Source organism: Heliangelus exortis, chromosome 9 (assembly GCF_036169615.1).
Source record: "Heliangelus exortis chromosome 9, bHelExo1.hap1, whole genome shotgun sequence".
Classification (NCBI taxonomy): Eukaryota; Metazoa; Chordata; class Aves; order Apodiformes; family Trochilidae; genus Heliangelus; species Heliangelus exortis.
Genome location: NC_092430.1, coordinates 17837644 through 17858216, shown reverse-complemented (window position 1 = coordinate 17858216; position 20573 = coordinate 17837644). Strand labels below are relative to the sequence as shown.

The 20573-nt window shown below is 40.3% G+C and overlaps 1 protein-coding gene across 1 annotated transcript; it reads right to left on the bottom strand.

Moving 5' to 3' along the window:
* Nucleotides 1-2791: 2791 nt before the first annotated feature.
* AHSG (alpha 2-HS glycoprotein) lies at nt 2792-9594 on the bottom strand. The gene is made up of 7 exons (XM_071752579.1): nt 9261-9594; nt 7706-7816; nt 6447-6531; nt 5417-5580; nt 5024-5137; nt 4236-4316; nt 2792-3400 (listed from the first exon to the last, which is right to left on the bottom strand). Exons 1-7 carry the CDS (start codon nt 9462-9464, stop codon nt 3131-3133), a joined length of 1029 nt encoding a protein of 342 aa, XP_071608680.1. The 5' UTR covers nt 9465-9594; the 3' UTR covers nt 2792-3130.
* Nucleotides 9595-20573: the final 10979 nt, after the last annotated feature.

Here is a 20573-nt window from a genome sequence, read left to right as displayed (position 1 = left end):
CCTAGTCCTTTTTTTCTGTCATGAGAGTCACTCTGATCACAGCTTTCTGCTGGATGACACCAAGTCCCTTTAAGTTTGAAGATTGTCCCTGTATTGAATGAGGAAGGAAAAGTGCAACTATAGGACATAATTGTCTCTAGTTAATACTGACGAGAAGTTTCAGGGTTTAAAACATTTATGTATTGTCAGGGTTTTTTTACTGGTAGTATAAATTATCTCAGCTTCTTAGCCAGCAGTGCTCAAAGCATGTTCCTCTGGGAGACAACAGAACCTGTCCCAAGGACTGTCTGTACAACACTGGGTAGGATTACATATATAACCATGAAGGTCTGCGACAGCACTAAAATTCTTCTTAGAAGACTTTGGTTGGTAGCAGAGGTGGAAAACTCAGATAGCAGGACAGAGGGGGCACATGGCTGTTAGACTGAGCCCCCTCATGTGTTGGCAATTGCTTTGCAAACTCAGGGTAGGGGATAATGTACGGAGTGTATCCTGGAGGGAAGGGATACAAGGAATGAATGTTGAGAAACAGTTCTGTAGCCATAGTACAGGAACAGCAGAAACAGCAATGCAGACTCACTCACATTGTTCCTTGTGCCTGGGAATGCTTCCCCTGTGGCTAAAGGATAATAACTCATTTCTTTATCCTTACAGTGCATGGCATTTCTATGGAGATGGGTGCCAGTTAGTACTGGCTGTGTCGGTGCCTCTTATAATGGGGAATTGTTATACCCCTGACTCTGTTCTTTGTACTCTTCCTCCCACTGGAAGGGAAAAAATTTCTCTGTTGAAGTAGCTGACCTCAAAACATGGACACAGCTGGGAAATCTGAGCATCTCCAGCCAAAGTAGCACACGAAATAAATATGCTTTAGCAAAACATGGTTTGAAAAAGATGAAAAATACTGTCAGCCAGTGATGCAGACCTGACCAAACTATTCATGTTGCATTTCAGAGAAAGAAGCATTTGTATTTTATGTATTGCCATTTCTTAACACTCATTGCCCAGAGCACCTATGACTAAGTACGGAATCCATTATTAAGGTCCAAGTGCATGCATATGGGGCCATACATTTGGGACACAGAGAAAATGTAGCCTTAAAAGGGCAAAATGTGTCCTTAGGAGGGCAAGTGTTAAGGAGAAAGAAGATGAGGATCAGCTACTAACAGGAATGCACAGAGCAATTCTGCTTTTTTTTTTTCCCCCTTCCTGTTTTAAGAAACAATGGAGTAGTTACACCAAATATAGTTTAACATCTGTAAAGTATGGAGACTGCAGATGTTCTAGTACATATCCTTGATTTGTGTGGTTGGAAAAGGCAACAAGATGATGCAACATTTCTCAAATTCTGGGATCCCCATGGGCGGGGGTGCCTTTTATAGACATACTTTCTCTGCCATCAGAGAATTTTCTGAGCCTGGAAAACACTGTCTCTTTTGCAAGATAGTGCTCACTTGATTATATACAAGTCAATTTGTATGGTTTAGTTAAAGTGATTCCTAGTTTTAAAGATACAAAAGCTAGGAACACTAGTTGCTCCAGGTGAGTTAAAAACTTAGACCCAAGTATCTGATACTGTAGTAGTGCAGAGCACAGTAATAGCCATTTCATTAAATCCTGTCCTGTGTCTCATGCAGTGGGATGGGAGGACCAGCTACCTCACCACTGTAGCTTAGTATTAGCACTTTTGAATTAATGGCTGCGTGCAGAATATAGTGGAGTCGCTGCTTTACAGAGAAGCAGAAAAATCACAGAGCAATGGACTGGCAGCAGCTTCTGCAATTGTCTGCCACACACTTCCTGCAAGAACTCAGCATATTCTTCAAATGTGCCCCTCCACGTGCCCAGCTGAAGCACCATCCAAGCACCTGCAGCTTTTCCTTTCCCCACTGGTACAGCAGAATCCTTCTGTGTAGCAACCTGTTGCACCGTCACCAAGAACAAATGTTAGTTGTGTTGCTTACTGAAAACTGGAAGGTTGTAAGTAGGAGAGCAGGACAGGTTATTTGAAACAGTTCAGAAATGACATGTGTTCTGCAGCTTTTGCTGCCTGCATGGTAATTACCTTGTAGCAAGTGCTGTTCCTGGTTAAAGATTCATGACTGTCTTTGAGACTGCTCCCCAGGGCCTGCAGAATTCCAGCCTGGCTGGCAATAAAAATCCTTCTGGCCCCTGTCCCTTATTACTTCTCTACCTAGAACAGATTTTGCCTCTAACATGTCAGAAATTCAAGGAAGATTTCCTTGCTGGGACAATGGTAAATTACCATCACTGCTTGGGTGCTATTACATGAGGTACATGTCTGTAGTGTATTTTTATTCCCTTGAACAGATATTCCTTCATATGCACAAGGCTGTACAGCACGGCCATGATCATCTCACACCTGTGTGTCTGCTGGCAGCCAGGGAATACACATGTGTTTGTCTGGAAGGATTGATGCATTCAGCCTGAACAGCAATGAGTGTGTCCTGATTCTTTGTTCTTTTCATAGACATGGATAATCTTAATGTCATGTCCAGAAGTATTGAAGCCGTACATGCTAGGAAGGGATGGTGGCAGGCAAAAAATACATTTTTTTCCTGCCACTGCTGTAATATGATTTGTGTGTGATCAGAAGAAAGGACTGACCTGCTTTTCTGCAGTGCTCAGCACCCACACATCCCAGTGAAACTGATGAGAAGAGCAGGAGCTTACTGATTTTGGAATCAAGCCCAGAATATGACTCATAATGCTGTGAAGGAAATACTCGTCAACTGAATGAAAATGTATACAGATAGAAGGTACCAAAGCATTTCTGTTGAACATTTTATTGTGGAGTAACCTTTTGGATGGTGTTTTTATCACAAAGCCACAACTGTTGTATACCTCTTACAGCAGTTTCATTGAAACAATATTATCTGTATTTTAACTAGAGCATCCCTATATGCAGAGGAAACAACTATTATACTTTGTAATTACCTATATTTTGAAGCAGGCCTTCTCAAGATCCTGGACACTGCTCTGCTCTCTGGAGGGTGAAACTCATTTGGGCTCAGAATCAAGTATTCTCACCTATTTACACTTGATGTTGTGGTCTCTGTGTTGCTGCTGCTGCACACTGTTAGCTGTATTGCCCTGTCTGTAACACAGCCTATATCTTGAAATGGCGAATCTTCCCAGGGCATGGAGGAGGAAAAGGCACAAAGCCAACTGGGTGAATTCCTTTGTCATGCTGAGCAACTTCTGCAACTGCTCTCTTTGCTACAGATCTAGCTACAGTAGGAAATTCTGCAGAGCTGGATTCAGATGCAACAGGGTTATTGTGGGAAAGCTTGAGATTATGATTTGGGAAGCCTTGTACAACACTGGGATTAATTCCTGCTGTTGCATCTTGACCTGGGTGAGGGTAGGTAACTCCAGGCTGTAAAAGAAAAACAGTTTGAGTTTGTGTTCAGTGCCTTGGGGCTTATAGTATATATGTCATTGCTATTTTACTAGGTACCATGCTCCTAACTAGATATAGGCTTTCAGAGCCCAGGTACAAAATGTTCCTGACTATCACAGAAATTTGATTTGCATTTGAAGAAATACACAGGAGCCCAGGAACATGTTTTTAACATGCAGTGGATCATTAGCACCAAACTCTGTGCTATGTGAAATTTCAGGGCTACCTGTGCAGATGGCAAAACATTCAAGATCAGCTGCCTTATTCTTTGTTTCATATATCTCCTAGACAGCTAATTACTATTTTGTTACCAAGAGCTCTGGTCACAGGAAGTATTCAGTCACCACCTAGAACTGGAAAGCACTCAGATCCAGTGTTTCCAGTATGTTTTCCTCCTCTTGCTATGGCTGTGCAGGTCAGGCTCCTTGGATTCAGTCACATTTAAGGACCACTAGCAGAAAAACCCATCTGATTTCATCTACCACAGTGGCTTGGTTATGTTTTACATCTATCTGCCCCATACTCCTAGCTGAGCAGAGTTTGGTTCCTTTTTCCCTACTAGATGACCAGCTGTTTAGAAGGACAAGCTGTACCAAGCATGCATGGTAGAGATGACAGAATTCCTGGCTCAGAAATCCATAGGATAATCAGGAGTTACCTTATCTGTTTTTTAGATACAAAGTTAAGCTACAGTTATTACAGACAGCCAAGGCAGTCTACAGTGAAAGAAGTAAACTCAGGGTGATTGCTTCTTAACAGTACCAGTAGGCTGGGATGCTCTGGAGAGGAAGGGAACACCTGGAGTTGGTACCTGATGTCCATAGAGCTGGCAGTCTACGTTGAGGTCCTCTGTGGGGCGTATCACCTTTGTTGCTGTGCAGAAACCAAAATTCTGGCAGAAGAGAACATAGTCAAGAGAAAATAGTAGTAAAGCAGAGGAGACCTGCATTGCAGTATTCATTTTTAAATGCATAAACAGCAAATAAGTGAAGCTCCTGTATTCTTCTAGAGTAAATTCCTTGGTATATCTGGATATGAGGGAGAGAAAGAATATACAGGAATCTAGATAACGGTATCCCACCCACTAAAATGGCTTAGGACTCAATTTCTTCAGAACCAAAAGAAAAATTTTAGCATGATAAAGCATATAATATAACTCTCAAGAGCCTATATATCAGAACAAAGCATGCTAAAAACATTTAAATTGTAGAATGGTGAAACCGTCTGTCCTTTTGTTAAGTGTTTGTGTACTGTCTGGTAAAAAGAGCCTGATTTTGTCAAGTGCTAATGTTAAGAAAAGTAGAAAATAATATATATTCTATTGATTAAAAATATTTTGTGTAAAGGACACTTTTGTCCTCAAACCTTTTGGGAATCCATTCAAGTATATCAGGATTCAGCCCATGTACCTCAGTGAGAAGAGAAAGTTGTGATATAGCTCTAGAAAATCTGTATTGAAAAGCATATCATGATGGTAGACTGCTCTTGCACTTTCATCCTCATAAAGGGCTATTCTTGCACAAGCAAGAGATCATCACAGCACGCTGCTTTTCTACCTCTGAGCTGGCAAGATCAGGACAGATGTGCTGTCATACTTACAGACTGATCATCAGGCAGCAATTGACAAGATTCCACATTAGCTTTAGCTTCTGCTGCTGAGCAGTTCGTGGCAGCCACAGCAAACTCAGCAGAGACAACATGCGCTGGGTGATACTGATAAAACAGAAAAATTGTTTAACTGACTTTGCACTGTGAAACTGTAGAGCTGCTGAAAAAAGATAAAAGGTAAGTGTTGTGGTTTCTAGCTCTGCATCTCCCACTCAAGTGAAAGGGAAGCCTGTGGCTAAAATGACACAAAATGGTTGGGAAATCAGATAGAATTCAGTAGGGCAAGCAAAATCTGTTTGCAAACATAACTGGTTAGCACTGCACAAATACCTCAGAAAAAATATCCTATTTATATTGAAGGTTATACAGACTTCTAGCAATTACCTGTATTCTGGCTCTTCCAATCTCAAGGAGTCTGAGGTAAGCATCAGTAGTTTTGCTGTTGTGGTCATTGAGAGCAGCTGTAACAGCTGCCAATACCTCAGTGTCATTCAGCCTTGCCAGCAGTGGACAGTCAGGGCAGATTTGGATTATATCTTCACTTGAGTCTGCAGAAAGAACCAAACAGATTATGCTTTGTTTTGGAAGGCATTATAGACCTGTTCAGTCACACAAATCAGTTGTTTTGTGATCTGTCCTAAATTACAGTGAAAGGAATTTTTGCAGTACAGGCTATAGATGGCAGCATTTCACACGGTTTATGCCGTTCAAGTCTGTGCAAGCAGAAGTGCTGCGGAGTTCAACAGCACATTTTCAGTGTTCTTCCTCAGGTTTTAATCAATTCTCTTTCTGGAAAACTATCTGTGATACCACTAAAAAGATGTCTCAGCTCATACAAGGAATGTTGGAAAAATTATGATGTTTTACATTATTGAAATTGTGTTTGCATGTGTGTGTTGTTTCACTCGCTTACTGGTTTTGATAGTAGCACTGAAGACTTCTCACACAGAGCAAAGGGATCTCGTACAGAACATACAGAATAGAGATTCAGCTTTCCCGTGGAAATATTGTACTTGCTGGGTTTAGTAAATAAGCTGCATCTGACAAAGGGGCTCTGAAGATTAACAATCTCTAGTAACATTCAGACCAAGAAGGAATCCTCTCCTTGAGGATAAACTTCCATAGCGAAAAGCCTCTGTACCAGCAATCTCTGGGTCAAATTTGTGAATTGCTCCCCAGATAGTACCGTTGTATCTCAATTGTCATGCAGAGGGGGCTAGATTTGTAGGTGAATGAAAACAGAAAAAGGGAAAAAATACTTTCAAAACAGCTGGATTTAGGAAACCCATTCACTGTCATCCTTTATGCCCTGCTTATACACAGTGCTTCAGAATCAGAAAATCTAGTGAACTGTAACCATTTCCATAATAATACTCCAGCCTCTAGATTCAAACCTAAAGAACAAAGTCTTTACCTGCATGTGAGTGGCATTTACTGGCAAGTACAGATAACTGTCCATTCAACTTTTGCAGTTTGACATCACAGTCACCTTCAACTGCCTAGAGAGAGACAAAAACCAAAGGGTTACATCATTCAGATAAATAGGAATTTCTGAAAAGGGCAACTATTACGAAATTCAAAAGAACAGATCCTGACGGAGTGTTCCTGGCAAAATCAGACTGATCGCAAAGGCGCTGCCAGGCGTGCCCTGGTGTCTGTGATTTTGTAAAAAGCAAAATTTGGATCTCAAAAGTATCAGAAGTGCCAGGGTAGCCAGGTTTTGGACATTTGGTTCAGGTTCCTCTCTCATAAAAAGCAAAGAATATGAATGCCTTTGAATTAAGACCTTCTGCAGAGCTGTTTGATAACATTCTCACTAATCTCAGCTGGTCAGTGGCCATGGTAACAGCGGAGTGTGCTGCCTTGCTGAGCTGGCTCACATGCAACGTGATCCAGCAGGGAAGGCAATGTCAGTGGGAAATCTGGAGTCACTGGGCAGGGGGAACAGTTAGAGTTACCACCCCCCAGATGGAAAATGGGATCTGAGCCCTGATGCATACAGGGGTGGATGATGATTCAAATTTAGTCATGAGCTCTGTGAATTGGGTCCCATTCTAGAAACAGCAGGTTTAAATTGCCAGTTGCTTGCTCTGCTTTCTGATGAGAAACCAGAGCTGCCTGTACTCTGACAACACTTCCACTGCTTTGGTTAGGGGGAGCTTTTCACAGTTGAATCACACTTGCATAATAACAGAATATTTGAGGCCAGTAAATTCCAACTGAGCATTACAGAGCCCTGTCTGAAGGGAATAGCTCTTCTGCACCCTTGACTAGATTCCTTGATGGAATTTCACTAGGTAGCACCCCACATGTAGCTGAAAGAAGGCTGTGTTAGCAGGTTTGCATTCACAACCTGCCCTATCTGCAGTTTGCAATGAGGCAGTGATGTCTGGGCTGACCATGGAGGACGGAATCTGGAGCTCCTAAACTGTGGCATTCATGTACTGTAAGATGTTTGCTAACAGTGACCTCTCCTCTTCCCATAACAGGACATGAAAGAAATCCAGGAGTGAAATCCTTCATTCCATGAAGGTAACTAAATCAACAAGGTTAAAAGTGATTGGGTGGTTATGGGCTATTACAGCTAGATAACATTTGCTTAGAAATCTAACTGATGATAGCCTGGCTCCAGCATCACCTTTGGACTGAGCCAGTAGCATTTTAGATACTCACATGGTCTGTGAAGCTCCTTACTGTGCAATTTGCAAGAGGTGTAGGGCTAAGAATGGGGCATGTGGTCTCTAGTAAGTCAACTTCAAGAAATATAATGTCATTATTTGGCCCCTAGAATATAAAAAACAAACAAACAAACAAACAAAACCACAAACAAACACAAAAAACCAATCAGGAATTGTAGTAATGGCAACACATAACATCACCATATTTCTTCTATGGGGCTGTGCTGCAGTCTCTCTTGCTGATTGTCATTGGGTAGCTTGAGTTATACAGAAGAGTAACTGAATATGTCCTTACTATTTAAGTTCATGAAAAACAGAACTCAGTGTTTTAACTGTAGTAAGTCAAGATGGTCATGCTGATTTTTCCAGCAATAGTACGTAAGTTTTGGAAAGTCCAGCCTCTATGTAGTGTGTCTGTTCTCTTAAGTCAACATGATTTTATTTTGTTGTGTAGTTTAAAAAAAATCAACAGGTGCCTTTTTTGATGGAAAAACTTAATGTTTCTATAAGCACTTACAAAATAAACACTGGTACACATTGGCCTGTCCCATTTATTACATTGGAATTACACTGAACTGCACCAGATAAGTTCCAGCTCTAATAATCACGTTGTTTATGGGCTGGAGGATCTTCTTTGGTTGTTGCTGAACCTTTGCTTATATTACATAAATCATGTGAGTGGAAAGACAGAAGTGATGAGGTTTCCTTAAGCACTGAGATTGACTCTCAGGTTTGAGTCATGAGTGATTCCATTTGAACTAATGAAGCTATTTTACTTTAAAAGCATTCAATATGAGCAAATCTGTGTCACCAGTACTTTTGTATGGGTAACTGCGGGCATGCTTCTAACCTCATTGGTGTCTGATACAGTCTCTTCTAAATAACTCCAATATTCTCTCGTAACAAGTAGAAATCAGCCATGGAATTTCATTCTTAGTATTTGGGAGCGCTTTCTATGTTTTCAGGGGATCAAAGGTTCTGAATGGGTGCATACATTGTATTCATGGCCATTTCTACAGCCTTTCTAGATGTCTACAATGATGACAATAAATCTTAGAGGAAAAGAGACTACAAGCCATTGTTATTTCCATTCAGCTTCCTTGTCAGCTCAGTGGGATATTAGGTAAAATTAATGCCTACTACAAAATGTCTAATAACATGGAGTTATGATAGGTGTGCATTTAGCCAATAAATAATTACCTGTATCATGAAGATTATCCTCACAGTTTTCTCCAGATTAGATACTGGGTTTATGAATCAGCACTTTGAATGATCTGCCCTTGCAAGCCTGCTGTGTTTGTAAATGGAGCTCTTTCTAGCATTGTACAAAGACACAGGAACATTTCTCTCTCCCCCTCTATTTTGCTCTTTCAGAGGTACATTCCAGTGACCTGGATTCACAACTGCTACCAGGTGGCATCGCCCCATTTAAATCAACAGAGCCCTGCTGATTTACCCCGGGTGAGGATAGAGCCCTTGGCAGGGCTTGCTGGTCATTTCCAAGCATCTCCAGGTTAGCACAGTGCTCTGCAATCAGGCTCCTCACTTACCTGGGGTAGCACGCGGATATTCTCAATTCTGTTTAAGGCAAACTTGTACCCGTGACGACTGTGGCCATTAATGTAACTCACAGCTACTTCAGCTGCTGCTTCTGATTCTGGGTCATCGCAGCCCAAGGGAGCAGGGGGAGCTGCTGGTACAGCTTTGTGAATTGGAAGCTGAACAAGCAATATTAAAGCTACCAGTGCCTTCATGGCACCTGAGAAAAAATGATCCCTTTCAGGTATAAAGATCTAAGAATACTCTTCAGATGGTAGGTAGGTAGATTGATCTGGAGTCTCATTTATATAGTACATACCACAGACTTGACATGAGCGCATGTCTGATATTTGTCCCAGTTCCAGGAGGCACTGCAAACAACAACAGAGAAAAGTAAATGTTAGGACATCAAGCTGACTGATTAATATTGGCCAAAGTAAATTTTATCAGGTAGGATATTGCAAAGTCTGCTAAAGCAGCTAAAGAATAAACTGTCAGCAAAAAACATAACATTATTTTTAGACACTATTTTACCAAGCAAATACAGTACATGCAAGAGGAATATGATCCCCCTGTTCAATGTGCAGAGATGTTAGTGTTAATTAAGTGTTCTTGTAAACAGGATACATTATGTTAGGGCCCAAATCCCACCAGACACTAGTCTAAATTGTGAGATCAATAACATGGTAAATTAGAAAATGGAATTTGAATCAGTTCTAAGGATCACATTCAACAGTAAATGAAAGCATATAGCAACTTTTGCTACTACATTTGGAATAGGAAATGAGACAGTTTCTAGATCTTTTGCATCAGCTCTTTGTTCTTCTGTGTAATCTGAATAGTTCCAGTAGTTTCTGGCATTTTATTTTGCAATGTTTTGTCTTGTATGTATTTTGTACATATGTTGTACTAATATGTTGTACTAATTCTAGGATTTGGTGTAACCATTTGGTGTAGGCACGTCCTAAAGGGCTTTAAGGAGAATGTAGCTGCTCAGGAGTGCTGGACCCCAGTTTATATTTACATTCACAGTGCACGTGTTTACAAAACAGTAAGGGGAAAACCAAAAATGCTCTAAGGAGCAGAATATAGTTTCTATGATTTGTCTTTTGATTAAGGTCTTTTACTTAGGCTGAGATGACTTTAAGTAGATAGGGCTGAACAGTAGAAAAGTTTTTCCTGCAGGGATTTCAGAATAGGTTTCTGTGTTCCATTTTATGGTGGTGAACAGGCTGCAGACTAGTAAAGGTCCCTGCTGGCTTGAAAACATCTGAATCTCTCCTTTAATTTTCAAAGAGTCCAGGAATTAACTGCAGATTTGAGATAAGTAAGACTTCAGCATGTGTAGAAATTTTCACTTTAGGTAACTATTTCTCTTCTTGCAAGAGAGGGTGACTAGGCTAAAAAAATTGTGAAAAAAACAGTCTTGAGCCATGCCTCTTCTCTGGAATCTGGAAATATAAAACCCAGCATAAACGGTGAAGAGACTAAAAAGATGGAACAATTTCCTTAAGGAAATCCTGTAGGATGAGGTGAATTTTGGATACTAGGATTTGCACACTGAAGAGATTCCTGAGGAAAAGAAAGGCTTTTCCTCTGTCTTGCAGATGCCTGACCACGATTTGTGTCTTGCCCTCACTTGAAGCAGATGTTGTTCAGCATTTGTTCTGTTGTGTGGATGATCATTTGTCTTTTTGACTTTGGCCTGGAACATTTAAAGGATGAAGGTTTGGTGTACAAGAGAACACACCCTGAGTGTTCCTTGTGGAACATTTCTTTGAGTCATGGTAAATTTATTTAGAAAGATTTTTTTTTACTTTACAATTCTAACACAGTTTGATTTCTAACCCGTGACTATTTTAATTCCCTTTTTACTTTTCTGGTATGAAACATTGGGGTAAACTTCCAACAGGTGCACACTGAAATTTGTTTTCACATAAGTGACATATAAGTACTCCAGTGAAGGACTTAGACCAATATTTGCAAGTTTGCATGGTCAGTACTCAGTTTCTGAAGTTACATCATCTCCACTTCAGAGTTGCAAATACTGTAGGATGTGTAAAATTTCTGCAGTCAAGCTCTAGGTATTCCTAAATATAACTCAGACCAGTCAGCTCCAGGTTCCATTTTCAAAGAACAGCTTAAAGAACTCCATTTGGAAACAGGATTTATTATCTTCTTTCTTACCTCTCCATTGTCACTCACATTCTGTATTATATTTACCTAACAGGACAAAAAGGAAGTACTTCAAAGTCCACTGTGCCTTGCCTCAGTTATTCTATAGGTTTACTCAAGACCTTCCCCTCTTGTTGTCTGTATGAACTTTCTGTGCTGGCATACAAGGCATCAGAAATGTGCCCATGTGATTATTAATGCCCAGTGCAATGCAGAATCTTTGCAGTTAGCACTTCCTGGGTGACTTGTGATATGTGTGAGAAAATTGTTTTTTTTATGTTTGCGAATGAAATGTAAAAGTGCAATCAGGTAGTTTGGCCACAGGTAATATGACAAAGGAGCCTTTCACATTTTGGCTACAAACTGACTGGACCTTTTTTGGCACACTCACTTAGGAGGCATTAATTGCAGAAATGACTTCTCATTGAACTCATTGCAGATCCTATTCTCTTTCTTTCATGTCTGGCACATAGTAAAAAGTTGTCCTTTAGTAGTGGCTGCACATAGCTCTTACAGCAGAAGAAGGTGAGCTGAATTTCATAGTCTTCAGGACAGAAGCTCACACCTCAACCCCACTGAAGTGAATGAGTCTTTCTCAAAATCACAGTATCACAGAGTAGCTGATGTTGGAGGTCTGGAACTCATCTTGCCCAGCATCACTGCACAAGCAGGGCCACCTAGAGACAGACAACCTTGTCCAGATGGCTTTTGAGTATTTCCAATGAGGAAGACTCCACAACTTCTCCAGGCAACCTATGCTCATGTTTGGTAACCCACACAATAAAAAAGCATTTTGCAAAGTTCAGACAACTTCCTATTTCGGTTTGTGTGCTTTGGTCCTGATGCTTGGTACCATTGAAAAGAACCTGCCTTCATCCTCTTTGCACCCTTCCTTCAGGTATTTACCTACATTAAGATTCCCCAAGTGTTTTCTCTATGCTAAGTAGTCTCAGCTCCCTCAGCCCTTAATCATAGGAGAGATGCTCCAGTACCCTAATCATCTTTGTGGCCCTTTGCTGCACTGTATCCAGCATGTCCATGTGCCCAGAACGGGGAACAGCCCTCCAGGTGTGGCCTCACTAGAATAATAGGGAAGGTTCACTTCCCTAAAGCTGCTGGCAATACTTTGCCTGATGCAGACCAGGTTGCTGTTAGCCCTCTTTAGGGCAAGGGCACATTGTTGGCTTATGTTCAACTCAGTGCCCACCAGAACCCTCAGGTCACCTTCTGCCAAGCTGCTTTCCAGTGGGGTGGGTGCCACCATATATATGTGCATGGGGTTGTTCCTCCCCAGATACAGGATTTCAAATTTCTTGTTGAGCTTCATGAGGTTCCTGTCAGCTCATTTCTCCAACCTGTCATGGGCCCTCTGGATGGCAGCGTGACCTTCTGGCTTATCAGCCACTCCTCCGAGTTTTGTGTCATCCACAAACTCACCAAATCTAATTCTGCCTCGTCATCCAGATCATTAATGAAGATGTTAGACAGGACTAGACCCCAGTATTGACCCCTGGGATATGCTGCTAGCTACAAGCCTCCAACTGGATTTTGTGCCACTGATCACCACCCTCCAGGTCCAGCCATTCAGCCAGTTTTCAATCCACCTCAATCCCCCTTTCACATCAATAGTGTTAGACTTTGACCTGAGTGAATTAGGTTGCCTGAGAGTCTTGAAAAGGCTTCACTGTGATGGAAGTAGAACAAGCTGGGTTTACTGCCCTTGTTATATAAAATATAGTATTGATTCTGAGTTGAAGAATTGAGGCTCCACTGAATCTCAGTTCTAAATAATTCATATAAATCATATTGGAAAGGTGAGTTGGTGGTCTTTTTTTTTTTTTTTTTTTTTTTTTGGGTGGATGCTGAGAACAACTGGTGATGATTAGAAACATTTGGAAAAAAGGCAAAGAATTGCTTCCACAAGATGTCAAGTTGATACCTTCCTGGGCTTAAAATTCAAACAAATTAAACAAGTAAACAGATAAATATATAATCTTTTTAAAGAATCAGATCAAAGTTAACCACGTATGGGGATTTCTGAGGCTCTCTTCTCAGATTATAAACTAGTAAACCATCATTTTTCGGTAAAGCAGTCAGAACTGGCCCAGTTCTCTGCACCACATCAAAAGATGCATTTCTGAGCAGTCAGGCATTGTACAATAGTGCAATACTTAATCATCTTTTGGTTTCTGCTTGATTAAGTGATTATAGAGTTCATATTGTCTTCTATATAGCCATCACCTACACAGAAACCTGCACACTAAAACAAGAAAATCCAAGAAAAATGTCACATAGTTGAAGTGACCAGGCTTGTCAAGGCAGAATATTGCTTCCTGAAATGACAATATAATCAGCATTTTAAAATAAAGTGTAGGAAAACCCACAGAAGTCTGAGGAAAACCTAAAGACAAATTAGACCAATTGATTTGCATAAGCTTTTTGGGCCCGTTCCACTGCAGGGGAAGATCTTCAGCACATGTATGTTGGCTTGGATTCACTGCAGACCATGTTCCACAGTGTCTCTCTACCAGGAATTTCAGACTGTAGAAAAACCTGTGAATTCCAGTTTTACCAGACTATAATAGTAGAAGATTATATATAAATCCTTTTTAAAAAATTGTTTTATAATATGAGAGTCTTTAAGGGAAGGAAGGCCATTCATGTGCCATAATTCTCTGTAATTTGCAGTTGAGAGATTTCTTACTGTGAGATATAATAAATGCATACATGGCATCTAATTTAAGAGCCTCCAGTTTTGGGTGCCCAGCTAGAGATTCCTTTTCACTCAGTTCTGCTGATCTCAATCTGTTAATCTGTTTTCTATTTACTGCAAATGGAAATAACTATTTTCCATTTTATTTCTGTGATCTGAAATAACTCACTGAATTTTGTAAAAAGTTTCAATATCACTGAGTAGAAGGATCTAATCAAGACATTAGAGGAATCTAAGAGACAGGCAAACAATATGCCAGCCAGTAAAAATGTAGGGATTCCTGGACTTACTGGGGATGTAGCAGGATTGAGAGGGTTGGAGAGGGTTGACATTTCAGATTTAGTATTGATTATTTCAGAGAAATTTCATTTGCTGTATTCTTCTCAGTACAGAATTTTTACAACTTTTTTTTTTTTTTTTTTTTTTTTTTTTTTTTCCTTGAATTGAAAGACCCTGAAAGTGTGTCCAGAATTCTGAAATTTTTGCTGGAATAGAAATTCCAGTTTTTGACCAGCTCTGGCAGACATAGCCAACCATGTCTGTTTCTGTTCTGTCCCCTCTTGTTCTATTTTGCTCATCTATTGTTTGTGCCACTGAAATATTTGAGTGCCTTCCAGAAGTACATCAAGTGACAGCACTAGCATTTGCTACATGAAAGTCTATTTTCCTTCTCTTCCCAGTGGGAAGATTATATAAGATGTTTTGTCTTAGGGAAGTTTTTGATTGATTTAAATTTTCCTTCCCATTTCCGCATTTTCTCTGCTGTGTGTTTCAATTTTTCAGTCAGTAACAAGAGAAGTTTCCTGAGCTGAGGGTTTTCAAGCCTTTGTATGACTAACCCTGTGTAATGCTGTCCTGGTATATAAGACCTCCCTTCCTAAATTTTTATACTTTTTACCCTTTTATCAAGGTCAAAGTTATTTATGTTGCTGTGCAACTCCTAACAGTGGGGTATTTTTGCTTCAGCCCTGCAGGGATGTCATGGTTCTCTCAGCATCATGCCTGTGCAATTTGATGGGTGTGGGAAAGCTGTGTTGGAGATGGATAGGTGGCAACTGTGAAATCAGAGATTAGCAGCTACTGAAGTTTTTCTTTCCACTTTATGTCCTTATCATATAGTTTGGGCTTTCAGTTTATATGGGTGCTCCCCATTATAATTGCTTCATATCAAAACCTAGAACAAATAAAGCAAGATACCTGGGAAGCAGCTGCAGAGCTGAACAGCAGGAGCAAACAGTGGATCAGACAACAGAAAACAGACGATTTCTCACTGAGTAAACAGGCATTCTGCAATCAGAACGACCTCTCCTTGTCTCAGGGAATAGCATTTCAACCTAAATGAATTTAAACTCCACTCACTATGAGAACCAGTACCTGTCCTGGCGTTACCAGGCTATCCACAGGCACATGGCTCCAGTTTAAAAAGGCAAATTGAAACATGCCACATTAATTCCTTCTACTTACAGGAATGTTTGAAGATGTAAATGCACAATTGGTCTGGATGCTGTCACATCCTGTGATGCTGTTAGTCTCCTTATTGGAGAACTCCACAGGATAGCTCCACATGTTATCTTCCCTTGCTGAGTTAAATCCTGAAATTTAGTAGCAAGTGTTAAGGAAACCTGCTGTGACCTCTGTATTCCCACATGCTCAGCTGCAATGACATGTTTTTGATGTGAGAAACCAAGTTCACTCTTGGCACTCTAAGTGCTTTTTCCACCAAGTTTGGTAGAAAAAAGCTGTGCTTTCATTCTTTCTCTGTGGTAGTCTAAGAACATGAAGTTGTTACCTACTTAGGCTGTGCTGCTGCTTTGAAAATGGTGCCTGTGTTTCCATGAGGAGGCTCATAGGCATGAGTGACAGGAGGGTCCGTGCTGTTACAGGCAAGGCTAGGGAACAGCAGGTGGGAGGATGGAAAACTGATAAGCTTTCTCACCTTGGAGCACTCCTTCAGGGGCATGACAAACTCAATCAATATCCTGGTGAGATTTACAAAATTCTGACAAGCAAGAGGGTTTTTAAAAAATTAAAGGTATTTATTTTTAGTGAGGCAGATGATCAAGAAGGTTTTTTTACTGCTACATGTCCTAACTCATCCATTTATTCAACTCTTTCTGCTGCCTTCCAGCCATATAGCTAAAAAACTGTAAGTAGGATAGAAAAACATGAGAGGGGCATTTAAATTTGATAGCATGAAGGCAATACATTAATAACACATTTGCAATAGCGGAAGTGGGTCTTTCCAAGTGTGATTTGAAAGAAATTATATAGACATTCCTCCTTAAGGATCTGAAGTTTTCCATGTTAGACATAAAGTATGGACAACTTTTATGACAACAAAGTAGTTAACTTACAGCTTTCCTTGCTTAATTTATACAACATCAAATTCACAGCAGACAGGGACTCCAAGCTGTCAAGAGCAATAAACATGAAGTACTCAAAACAGGTACAAGTGCCCAGGTGACCTTCTCATTAGTGTCTATAAGAAAGGAAGATGTGAATGTAAGGATAGTGGGCTGATTAAAAGCAACATCCAGTGTCACATTTATATAAAGAGGTGCAGATCAACATCTTTTCCTTATATGTTGGTGAATTTGTTAAGTTTTTTAAGGCCAAAGGAGGGAGAGCTGTATCATTGTTTATATTCATCCCAGAAATTCTGAGCCTAAGTAAGTGACATTAAATTCTTCCACTAAGAAAGTATATGTATAACTGACTAGTGCCAGCTAAAGAACAACAACAGATAAAGATAACCCATAAAATTGTTTTGGTGAGGCTACAAGATTTTGTAGTGGACATTGGTATATTTAAGGATGGAGGAAACCATCCCATAGTCCACCCATGAGTCTCAAAAATTAAACTCTTCTTGGGATAGCTGGAGGAAAGCCTTTCACTGACAAAACGAAATATGTATTATTTACTTGCTATAGAAGACGAAGTTAGGCCTAGTACATACGTTTTAAAACCTGTGAGTTGCTAACAGAAGATGTTAATACTGCTGTCAAGCCTTGCTATTTATCTTGCTATATAACTCACCTGGAACTCCGCTGCAATTGTAAGTGTGCATTAATACTGGAGCAAAAGGCTTGACTAGGATTAGGGTGTGGCAGCTCCCAGCTGCTCTCTGAAAGGAAATAAGATCTTTTGCTAAGTTTGCACCAGTAGGAATACAGTAGATGCCATTTGCATTAACTTTCATCACATATAATTTACTTCATGCAATGAAGCTTCCATTATAGTGTGGTATGGTGATGCAAGTCAAGGATTTGGTTTTTGAAAGAGCTGCTAGATGTTGGTTAGAAATCTTGCAATCCAAAATCTCACTCAGTAGGTGTTTTTTAAGTGCAGGTGAATTACTGTTAAAGATTATTGTGTAATGTTATGTGTATATCATAGGAACAGGTAGAGACAGTGAACTAAAAGGGGATTTCTTTGCTTGAAATTTCTAACTATTGTCAGCGTTTATCTCTTTCTTGGCTTTTTATATCTCCCTGCAAGTTCTTGAGTGTCAGGTACTTGGGACAGGCTCATGGAAATGCCAGTACAGATGGACAGATGTGCTACATGTTCTTTGGAGAGCTAAAGCACTATTTAGAAGAACTGCTAGAGACTATTTGTACACAGAGAACCAAATAATTCATCTTCTCTGCTCTGTAATAAAAAGCCATTCTTGGCTGGGGAGATCCTTGCAACAACATTCTTGCCTCCCCTTGAGAGAAGGAAGCCAAAGATTATTCTGTTACCCTTCATTATCATTCAGTGTGGTATAAACTGGCCAGGACTTGAACTCTCAAGTGCCCAGAAGGGCCAGTACATGAATATACCTTGTGTCAGCAGAGGCCATTTCAAATAATACAGATGATGACAGATTGATGTTGGTAGCTCATTAGGCAAAGCACTGACCGAGACATCAAATTCCTTTCAGCAAGAATATGACTGGACTGTTTGCTGTTGAGCATTAATGGAGAGACACATTTTTCTTCTTTGATTTCTCTTGCTTCCTGCTTCCCATGTTTGCATCAGACAGTGCCGGCTATCAGATCTGTCATCATGTTTGGCTTTCCTAATGCAAACAGCTGTGCCAGAAGAATCAAGGTGTAAAGCTAAACCCAGTCTGTAGATATAATATATGTAGTACATTTTAACAAAAGACCTGTGTTCACAAGGCTCCTGTGGCATACAGATTTTAATACACAGCTTGGCTTCCAGCTTGTCCAGATTCATTAGTACAATCTTCCCACCCATGCCTGAAAAGATTGAGAGGAGGTTTCTGAAACAGTATAAGGTGTATTTAAATTGCTGTCTCCTTGATGTGCTAACTCCTGCTCTTGTGGATTATGCTTTCACACTTTTGGGGCATGCTTTAACACATATTGTTAACCTGGTAGCTTGTGGGCCAGAGCTGGCCATCTGCCTCTTCCCAAAGAAGCTGGGGAGAGTTTTCCAAGCAGCAAACACTACCACAGTTCTCTGCCTACATGTTGCAGTCCAACAGGGGAAGCCAGGTGACTTCTGCTGCCATCAGTTTCACAGGGCAACTGGCTGCAGAGAAGAGGAGGTCCAAGATTTAGTGTGGAAGGAATCCCCCAGGACATGTTCTGTCCATGTGCCCAGCAAGGATAAAATACTGTGTAGTCTGGGAGCTAAGGAAGTGCAAATACATCTGAGGCTTTTTGGCCACTGTGACTACCCAAGAAGGGCTGGTGTAATGCCAGGGAAGAGGAGTCTGCAGCTGCTAGGAGGGACCACAGAGACAAGAGGGATACCCAAAGGAAAAAAATAAAGCAAAGAAAGAACAAGGAGAGTACTCAGCAACTGAAAAGATTCCAGGGTGAGGATGGGCACTAAAATAACGGGGACTCTGATGGCTGCCTGCTGCAAACAGCTCATTAGCCCTAAAGCATACCAGAGGGTTGATCCAGCCTCATTGCACGGCATCATCTCTGGAGATCTTTTGCAGCCATGCAGTTCTGTGGCTTTGTGATCCAATGAGTAATCTTACAATTCACTGGGTACTTTATCCTCCCAGCTGATATTATACTCATCACTTTTCATATCCAAAATGGTTTTACAAACTATATGTGAAATCATCCCTCAGAGGTATGAAGAGAAAAGCATTGCATTTATAAAAAAAATGTAACCTTGCAATAAACATCACTGCCATTCTAGAATGGTAAATGTCACACATGGACCTGATTTTTATCATACCAAACTGATCTTTTAAAGTCAATATACATTTTTCCCTGTTTTGCTGCAGTTGGCTCTGCTGGTAGTCTTTCAGAAGTGTTCTAACATATACCCACAGAGTAAATTACAAGACCAGTGATGAACTGCTTTAAATAAAGTCAGTGATAAATTATGATACAGGGCAGGAGTAACCTGTCAGATATTTCCCATACCTCAGTGTTGCGCTAGACATCTTTCATTAAAGGATTGGTGTTAACATTATGTCTAACGTTACTAATCTGATGATTCATGTACCTTTTTTAGATTTTGTTTGAATTGAGATTGTAACTGTTGGTATGGTCTTAATTTATATAACCAGTGGCCAAATGCACTGTTTTCTTAGTAATTCTTGCATTACAGAGAGCTAAATGCTACAACAGTAACTATGTCTGACAGTCTACCATCTGAGTATACGCTAATAAAATAATCATCTGCCTAATTTTGGAAGTCATTGCAGATACTTGGAGAAAAATGTATTGGGTTTGATCTGAAAATTGCAGGCAGCCCAGTAGAATAATAATGATACAAATAATTTCCCCTAAAATTCTGGAATGGTCTCTGGTGGGATTTGTTTTCAGATTTTGCCTATGTTAATTTTCCTTTCATATAAAAACTAAATAGAGGGTGAATGATTGAATAATTTCTATTTAGTTTTGCTGAAAGTAAAACTTAACTTAGTAAGAAATGAACAATTTCTGCTCTGTATTATGGCAGTAATGGAGAGGGGGAACCATTTTTCTTGCATCACTAAATAACAAATTCTTAGGGCCTACAGATCTTGGTTACAATTAGATACCATTGTTAGGACCAGTATGTGGTTGTAAGGAAGACAGTTCATTCTCCAAGGAACATATGCTCTTTGGCTTCTCCTGCATCCTGAAATCAACTGTAACTCACCCAAAGCTGCCCCCGAATAAATATAGAAAAAGTAGTAATTCCTTAAGAAGTATGTCTCTGTGAGAAGATGTGTGTGGCTACAACACATTAGCACCATACTTTATTCAGAAGTAACTTCCTCTTTTCCAGTCCAAAGGCCCTTTCTGCAGCTGGAACTGAAGACAAAACATTTTATTTTAGGGGATGGACTACCCACACATTAGGTTATTTCTGAAACAACTATTTCCATAGTCTGATCCCACCCTGTATCCATCCAGTTTCTCTTATTAAAAAGAGTGCAACAGTGCCTACGAAAAACCATTGAAGCAGTGAG